General features: G+C 34.9%; 1 protein-coding gene across 1 annotated transcript in view; it reads right to left on the bottom strand.

Annotated features, from left to right (window-relative positions):
• Nucleotides 1-289: 289 nt before the first annotated feature.
• The window catches only part of LOC101329221 (melanoma-associated antigen B10-like), a 90,664-nt gene continuing 81,187 nt past the window's right edge, over nucleotides 290-9,766 (bottom strand). The window contains exon 2 of the mRNA XM_073798900.1: nucleotides 290-982. Within this exon, the coding sequence (XP_073655001.1) occupies nucleotides 290-982 (693 nt within the window). The remainder of the gene's footprint in view (nucleotides 983-9,766) is intronic.

Here is a 9,766-nt window from a genome sequence, read left to right as displayed (position 1 = left end):
CTAAATGAGATGGAAAATTTCCCAATTCTATAAAATAGTAAAACTCTTACTCTTAAACCTCATAAACATCAATAAATGTCTGATTTACATCATTCATAAACTCAGACTCTGAAGCTACTTAAACTTTCTACTAAAAGGAGCAACATTTAGGCAAATTTATCCAAGTTACTACATAGAACAGGAGCACAAACAGGTTATATACTCTGTTTTCTCCAGCCCTGCCCCAACCTTCCACTAATGAGAACATTAGCTGTTCTCTTTGAACATGTTAAATAATCTTCCTCAGCCTTCACTCAGGGCAGGAAAAGCTGCTGGCTATGGCCCTGGAGCGCACGCTGGCCAGGGCAGCAGTGCCAGCCCTGGCTGCAGCCCTGGCTCGGGCTCTCTCTCCCACATCTCTCAAAGCCTCTTCATACCAGGATGGGAAGGCAGTGGGGACCGTATCATGGATCTTGGCCAGAACCTCCAGCACTTTCATCTTGCTGGTTTCAGCGCGGGCTCTCGGGCCCCACAGAAACTCATAGCATGGAGGATCACTGTTGGCCACCTGGCAGTACTCCAGGTACCTTTCCTGCACTAAATCTTTGGCGATGAGCTTCTTGGGCTCCCCACTGATGAAGTTATTCCTCCCAGCATACAACCCCATTATATTCAGCAATTCCCAGACTTGCTCCTCAGTGGCGCAGTTGCCCTTCGTGAAGATCACACCCAGAACAGTCATCAGCACACCAGTCTTGGGAACCTCTCTGTCATCACTCGGCTTTGCATCATAGCTTAGTTCCAGTTTATTGACAAGGACATAAATATTCCTGTTGGGATCCACTTCCTTCACGTCAAGGCCAAAGGCCAGCTCCAAATGCTCAGAGGCTTTCCTGAGGATCTTATAGAAGTGATTCTTGTACATCTGTATTACATTTCTCAACATATCCGCCTTGGTAACGGGCTCTTTCATTTGATACTTGTACAAAATCCTTTGGATTTTCTAAAATGATGATCAAATTTACAACGAATAACTTTTGTTTCTTTTTAATAGTCCTAAAATTTATTTATTTTTGTATTCTTATCCTCTGGCTATGCATTCCAGTCCAGTGTTGAACAGTAGAGTTGGTAGCATTCTGCTTGCTGTGTCTTCTTCCTTACCTTAACGGGAATGCTACTAACACTTTGTGTTTCACATTTCAATTCTTTTGCTGTAGATTTTAGGAAATGAAAATTCCCTTCTAATGTCAGTTTGCTAAATGGTATTACTATGCATTAGTGTTGAGTTCTTTTCAAAAGCTTTTTCTGCATTTCAGTACATGGTCAAAGCGTTTTAAAATTTTATCTGTTAATGTGGTAATATTTTAGGTAGTTTTTTCCTAATGTTATATCATCTTTACATTTCTTGGATTCAGCCTCATTTTTCTACATTTAATTCACTGCTGTATTGAAACTTCTATGGGTTTATTTAGGATCTTTGCCTGTGTGTGGGTGAGCTTGGCTCAAGTATTCTGTTTTCGGGGTGTCCTCAGCTGGTTTTCTTATCAAGGAAAGCTAGCCTGGGAAAATGAGTTGAAAGATTTCCCATCTTTTTGTATGCTTTGGATGTGTTTACATAAGATAATGGTTCATTTTTTGCTTATTATATGGCAGAACTGCCTTGTCCTGAAACATTTGAAGGTGGCTGGAGCTTTGAGGAGAGTTTCAGTTTGTATTTCTCAATTACAGTTTTCTATTTCTCTTTGGATCAATTGGGTAATTAATATTTTTTCTAAATAATGGTCTATTTTCATTGGGGTTTCAAATTTAATGGCAACATGTATATTCTTTTCATTGGAGAAATTCTCAAACATATACAACATAGAGAGACTAGTGTAGTAAAACCAATACATCTGACATTAGAATCAACAATTATCAATACATAGTCAGTCTGGTTCCATTTATACCCATAGGTACTCCAATCTCTGCCACTGAAATAATGAGAAACAAATCCTAGATATAATACCATTTCATCTTTAAATATGTCAGTGCCGGTTTCCAAAAGGTAAGTACTCTTTATGAAATATAAACCTTATATGGTAGGATTATACATATTCTACCTTAAAAAAACTAACTCTGTGATATCATCAAATGTCCAATTACTTTTCACATTTACCTGACATATTTTTTAAATGTTTTGTCCTTGAATTAGAGTCAAGTAAAGTCTGTTCATTGTCATTGTTTTTTATGTCCATTAATTTATAGATCTTATCCTCCCCCCTCTCCAATAGATACATTACTTCTTTTTCCTTGTCATTTTGTTGCTGTTGTTCGGGGGAAAACCCTCATCTTATGTTCAGTCCGGTTTCGTATGGCCTGGATTTTGCTGATGCCAACACTGGTGTCCTTCTCCCCGTGTATTTCTTTAAATCGGTTGAAGTTAGATCAGATTAAGGTTTAACTTTTTTCTCTTTGTTTTTTTTCTTCTTCTGGAAAGACTGCTCCATAGGTGATACTGTGCACTTTTATTACTAGGAACCTAATGTCTGTCTCCATTTGTGTTGATGTTTGCAGTCTTTGAAGATTAGCATATTTATCCATTAACTAATTGAGAGTTACACAATGTTAATTTTCTCTATCATTCCTTCTGAATTTATTAGATGAAATATATATTTATGTAGAAACCTATCCTTGTCCTCCATTTGGTAATATTTATACTGTTCTCTTAGAATATTTAAATTCCTTCTGCACCTATATTTTGTACAATATTATTCAACTAATATCACTTCTGTTTCTTTCTTTTGTAATTGATGATAACTATAAAACTGTCAGTTATATCAGCGTTTTCAAAGAGTAGGCTTTTGTTAGTTGGCTTCATTGTCTTTTTTTTTTTTTTTTTTTTTTGCGGTACGCGTGCCTCTCACAGTTGTGGCCTCTCCCGTTGCGGAGCACAGGCTCCGGACGCGCAGGCTCAGCAGCCATGGCTCACGGGCCCAGCCGCTCTGCGGCATGTGGGATCCTCCCGGACAGGGGCGCAAACCCGTGTCCCCTGCATCGGCAGGCGGACTCTCAACCACTGCGCCACCAGGGAAGCCCTTTTTTTTCTTTTCATTGTCTTTTAATTAATCATTTCTACACTATTTCATACATTCTATTTTGGGGGGTTTAGTATGGTGCTCCTCTGGTTTCTTGAAATTTTTTGCATGTTTTAAGTATTTCTATTTTTTTTTGTCCATTGGGATTTTAATTTCAATAACTATATTTTTATTTCCAGATATTGTTTTAGTTCTTTTTCAAATTAGCCTGTTCTTTTCCCTAATTTCTTATTCCTATGGTCTCTATGCTTTCTATTCTCTTTAATGGATTTTATTTTTAAATTGAGTTATAATTGACATATAACATCATAATAGTTTCAGGTATACAACATAATGATTCGACTTTTGTATATATTGTGAAATGATCACCACAATAAGTCTAGTTAACACCCATCACCACACATGGTTACAATTTTTCTTGTGATGAGAACTTTTAAGATCTACCCTCTTAGCATCTTTCAAATATACACATACAGTATTATTAACCATGTTGCCATACTGTACATTACATCCCCGGGACTTATTTATTTTATAGCTGGAAGTTTGTACCTTTTGACTACCTTTATCCATTTTGCCCACTCTCCACCCCCTGCTTTTGGCAACCACCAGTAGTTTCTCTGTATCATTGAGTTCATTTTTTTTTTTATTCTACATATAAGTGCCTTTCTCTGTCTGACTTATTTCACTTAGCATAATTCCCTCAAGGTCTATCCATGTTGTTGCAAATGGCAAGATTTCCTTCTTTTTATGGCTAATAATATTACATTATGTATATATATATATACATACATATATATATATGATATTTTCTTTATCCATTCATCCATTGGTGGACATCTAGGTTGTTTCCATATCTTGGCTATTGTAAATAATGCTGCTATGAACATGGGGGTGCATATATCTTTTCAAGTTAGCATTTTCATTTTCTTCCAAGAAATACCCAGAAGTGGAATTGCTGGATCATATGGTAGTTATATTTTTAGTTTTTTGAGGAACCTCCATACTGTTTTCCATAGCAGTTGCATTATTTTTTAAATAAATTTATTTAAGGCTATAAATATCCCTCTGAGTACCACTTGGGGTGTTTCCCACAAGTAATGCTAATAGAGATTTATGTGTAGTGCTGGAATTTTTTACAAGCTGAATGTCTCTGTATTCCTTATGTTCTTAGAATTTTTTGAATATCTATATACATATATATACATACACACACACATATACATGCAAACACACACAAATACTAGTAAGTGGAGAAAATTATTTTGGAGAAGGATGTGAAGAGGAGGAGAGAAGCAGAGAATTATTTAGAGAGGTTTCAGGGTCCCAGTGGGTGTTTTGCTTTGTTTTGTTTTAGTTATATATGATATAAGAGACTTGAACACATTTAACTGCTTATGACTGAATTGAGTTTTTCCTAGGAGTGAAAGGAGAGTTTCACATTAGAAAATCAAACAAAATAATTACAAATGCAACTGTCAGAGATTATTCAGGAAAACAGAAGTTACTTTCAATCGATAACTCAGGTAGAATTTAATGCAAGAAATTGGTTACTCAAATAATGGAGAAGCCAAACAGGATAGAGTCAGGAAAACCAATACTTTGCAACTTGAGGAAATCACTCCCATCTTTAGGATAGAGAGACAAAGAGATGAGGTAGTGTTACTGGAGACTGGGAGTTGGGGTCAGCAGGATCCAGAACCATGGTTAACCAACATATTGGGGGCTAGAGTCATAGAGAAGATGTAACCATTGAAGGAGAAGCCACTTGATTCAGAGAGAGAAAGGGAGAAGGAGAAAATGTCTGACTGTTTCTCTCCTCCTGGACTATAATCTGCTGGTGTCCTTGTTGCCCGATCCTTGATAGTAGCCAAATATTGGAGAACCTAGGAGCTGCAGCCTGCAGGAGTTATCTGCAAAACACTACAGAGCAGAGCAAAGAAAGAGTAAGGAGTGGCTCTGAGGGCAAATAAGTATAGGGCTGGCATAACACAATGACATATTAAATGAGACAAATATACAAGTTGATAAAGAAAATTGTTTTATACAAATCAATATTGATTCATGATAAAAAGAGATGTTATCAAACTAGATAATGGATATCTACCAAAAAAATACCCTCCATTGCAAACATCATACTTAGTGGAAAACCACTGGAAATTGGGAATTAGATAAGAATGGCTACTATCACTATTTTTTATTCCACATTGTAAAAGAGACACCTGCCAGCCCAGTAAAAGGAAATAAATGAAATAAAGGAGTTAGAGATTGGAAAATGAGACCATTTAGTTGTCAGTTCTCCCCCAAATATCTCTAGGTTCAACAAAATCTCCATCAAAATCCCAGAAGGCCTTTATATTTTTTTAAAGAAATTGATATACTCTAAAATTTATGTGGGAATACAATGGACAAGAATAGCCAAAATGACTTCGAAAAAGCAAAGGAAATTTGGAGGACTGACACTACTTCATGTCAAGACATTATAAAGTATGATAATCAAGACAATGTGGTATTTTTGTAAAGATAGACAAATGGCTCAATGGAACGGAATAGAAAAACTGGCAATAGACTCTAACATATATAAACAACTGATTGTCAACAGTGGTACAAAGGCAATTCAGTGAAGAAAAGATAGTCGTTTCAAAAAATGATACTGGAACAATTGGAAATATACACACACACTTTGATCCATTACTTTCACTGTACAAGAAAAATAACAAAAAATGGATCACAGATCTAAATGTAAAATCCAAAACTATAAAACTGCTAGAAGGAAATGTAGGGGAAAGCCTTTGGGTTCTTGGGCTAGGCAAAGATTTTTTGGCTACTACTTCAAAAGGACAATTCATAAAAGAACAAATTGATAAATTGGATTCCACCAGAATTAAAAACATCTGTTCTTCAAAAAGACACTGCTAAGAGAATGAAAAGACAACTAATAGAGTGGGAGAAAATATTTGCAAAACATATATATGGTAAAAGGCTTATATGGTAAAAAGCTACCCAGCATTTATAAAGAACTTTTAAAGCTCAATAATAAGAAAACATATAACCCAATATAAATGGTCAAAAGGTTTAAACAGACAGTTCACTGAAAGACAGTTAAGAATGACAGAGAAGCACGTGAAAAGATGCTCAACATCATTAATCATTAGGGAAATAAAAATTAAAATCCCAATGAGATACCACTACACACATATCAGAATATGCACAGTAAAAAGACTGCTCATACCAAGTATTGCCAAGGATGTGAAGGAACTCTCAGAGACTGCTGGTGAGGATGTAAGTTGGTACATCCACTTCGGAGAACAGTTTGGCAGTTTCTTAAAAAGTTAACCACATACCTGCAACATGACCTAGCTATTATACCACCAGGTATTTACCTGAGAGAAATGAAAGCTTATATCCATGCAAAGATGTTTATATGAAAGTTCATAGCATCTTTATTTGTAATAGTGAAAAACTGGAAAGAACTCAAATGTCCATCAACAGAGGAATAGATAAACTTTGGTGTATACATACAATGGAACAAAGTATTGATACATGCTATAACATACATGGCTCTCTAAATAATTATTTTGAGTGAAAGAACATAACACATAACAACATAACTCATACTGTATGATTTCATTTATATGCAATTCTAGGAAATGAAAACGAATGTATAGTGACGTAAAGAGTATCATTCAGTGGTTGCCTGTGGACTGGGAAGGATGTGAAAGAAATTACGAAGGAGCATGAGGAACCTTTTGGGGGTGATGGATATATTCATTATGTTGATTGTGCTGGTTGTTACGTGAATGTATTCATATGCCAAAATTTATCAAATTTTGTGCTTTCAATATATGCAGTTTATTGTATGTCAGTTACACCTTAATAAAGCTGTTAAAAATTCTAGAATGAGCCAATCCAATCTATAGTTGAAATCAGAACTGTGGAAGAGGAATGATGTGGAGGTGGTCTATTGGAATTGGCTGGGAAAGGCATGACTGATCTTTGTGAGGTGGTGGAATAACACTATATCTTGATGGGGATGGGTTACATATGTGTATGCATTTGTACATTTAGGTTTTGTGAATAGCCTCTATGAATATTGTATACATTTAGGTTTTGTGAATAGCCTCTATGAATATTGTATAAGAATTATAAGAATACGATATGATTCAGAATAGAACAACATGAACTTTAAGAAAACAGGAATACCCAAGTTTTACTGATAATGTTTAATTATCCACTTTATTTAACGCATTGGTGAAGCATAGGTTAAGTATTACTTAATCCTTCTTAGCTTTGCATACACCAAGTATTTGAGTAATTTTCCATGCATTTTCCCTTTTCACATGGCTGTGATGGTATTGTATATACATCCTTCAACTGATCTTTCTATCTTTTAGACATTTCAGAGCCCATCTTACTCCTTCATCTAGAATCGATTCCTAATATTTGTTGGTCATAATTAACCCCATCCCAAATATCACAATAACAAAAAGAACAAGGTAACATTGCTTTGTAATTAAGGCTAGATAAGTTCTAGATGAGCAATTTTTGAAGCCAGACTGTTAAAAAAAAATGTAGGTAGTTTAACTATTTACAGTGTTGCTGATAAACGTTCATTATTACCATAATGGAAGCAAATTACTGTAAAATTACCATAAAAGTACAGGAAATATTCAATAAGTTACTTAAAATGAAAGAGAATAATAAACTAACTTATGGCAAACACGTTTATGTGGCCTCAAGGCATAAGCCCCAAAGAAGAGAGTCAGATGTAGTGCGTGAGATATTTGTATATTATCTATACCCTGTTACAGAAAGATAAGCTTTTTGACTGTTCATTTCACAGGTAGGTGGTATTTTGCTCAAAATAGACTACTTCTCTTTGAGACTGCTCACCATATTGATCACTGGGCTTTACCTAGGCATTTGATATGGTCATTCTCATGTAGATCATATTTTGATATTTACGTTTTTTTAAACCCCAAATCAGCTATTAAGATCTAACTTATTTTAGCAAGTAATTCATGTAACAGTCATCCCTACCCCATCTCTACTACTTCTGTTATCCCTAAACTCCATATCTCATCAGTGACCCTCTACCCATCAGCAAAAACACAGCGTCTTAGGACAATATCTCATGTGCTAATCACCATATTCTTAATCTCTGCCCCATTCTTTAAGACTTAACCAATTATGAATTCTGTTTTTACATCTGTCTCCAGGGATTAGGCTCGAGAATGAGTTGTGATTTTTGGCAATATAGAATTAGCTTTAAAGAACAAAAAAAATATTTCTATCATCATATAACTTAGATATAACAACCATCAACATTTTTATTTTCTGCTTATCTTTATTTTTTAGCATACTGCCTAGCAATTAGGAACAAATGTTAGCATTGCCTTTCTCGAGTTTCTAATCTAAAAACAGGAATAATAGAAGAGGAAGCACAGACTTCAAACATTCTCAAACTGATAGCACTGTAGTGAATGTCCAAAATCTCTTTTTTCATGTTGACTTAGATGGGTTTTTAGGGTCCAATCCTAAGTACGCCATCATGCTGATACTATCTCTGAAAGAGATTTAATAGTATTCATAGTCTGCTGAGCTAGGAAAGTTTCTTAAAGGATCAAAAATGTCCTCTAATTCTAGCTTCCAAGTTTCCCGTAATGACGTCAAGTGCAACTGCATAAAAATGATTTACTAAAACTGTGCCTATTCTTTAGAGTAGTCCTTGTTGTTTGGTGATAGAAATAGCTTTGTGATGATGTCCAGATCTCTAACCCCACCAGCACCAGTATCCTGGTCAACACTGAGGCCAGCAAATTAATCCTGATGCTGATGAAATCCAGGGAGAAGATATTCCCTGCTCTAGCAAGCACTATAGTAGTATAGATAACTATGACATGGAATTGGTAATACTGTTCTGTGTATACAGAACTCAGTGATGCTATCTGTCGCATCACACCTGGATGTAAAACTGCATGTCCCTTCTTCTCCACAGGAGCACATGTTTGAAATTGTGCAGTACTTAAAATTCAAAAGAGAAAATACATGGGGAAGGGGATAGGACAAAAGCCTATGACAGGAAGTCATGAAATTTTTCAGTAGTTAAATACCTTTGTTTCCCCCATGTTCTTGCATATAACACCATACAAACATTGTGTACAACTATTTTAGATAATTATATAAGATAATCAGTGCAGATTATGAGTAGAATTAATTTGTTGCCTACAATTTTAAATTGTTTATTCTGCTTAAATACAGAAGAAATTCAGACTTAGATAAGTAATTAGCAAAGGAGCTTATAGTGATGTGGCTTAAATATTCACACATATTCCTCAAATGTATGTTAATAAAAATATATAAATTTATATATAACGTAAGTATATAAATAATACTGAAATGTATATAAATTTAGATCTAAATAATGTATACCTGTGTAATATATACACATATATGTTATTCTTACAGTTCTGACAACATTTAAAGTAAAAAATATGGATATAAACAAGTAAAAATAATGTATATGTAACAATAGAGAGTTCAGTTTTATCATCATTACTTAACCTTAGTGAATTTGATGTTCTGTTAAAAAAAGAACACAGTGCTACAAGGAGACAAGTTAAAATGGTTGTAGCGTCACTTTCATAAATAACTGATATCAAAACTATATTCCTTGATTTACAGTTTCACTCTTCATCATGTTACGTATCTCACAT

The sequence above is a fragment of the Tursiops truncatus genome, chromosome X, assembly GCF_011762595.2.
Source record: "Tursiops truncatus isolate mTurTru1 chromosome X, mTurTru1.mat.Y, whole genome shotgun sequence".
Lineage (NCBI taxonomy): Eukaryota > Metazoa > Chordata > Mammalia > Artiodactyla > Delphinidae > Tursiops > Tursiops truncatus.
This window is presented reverse-complemented; position numbering and strand designations above follow the sequence as displayed.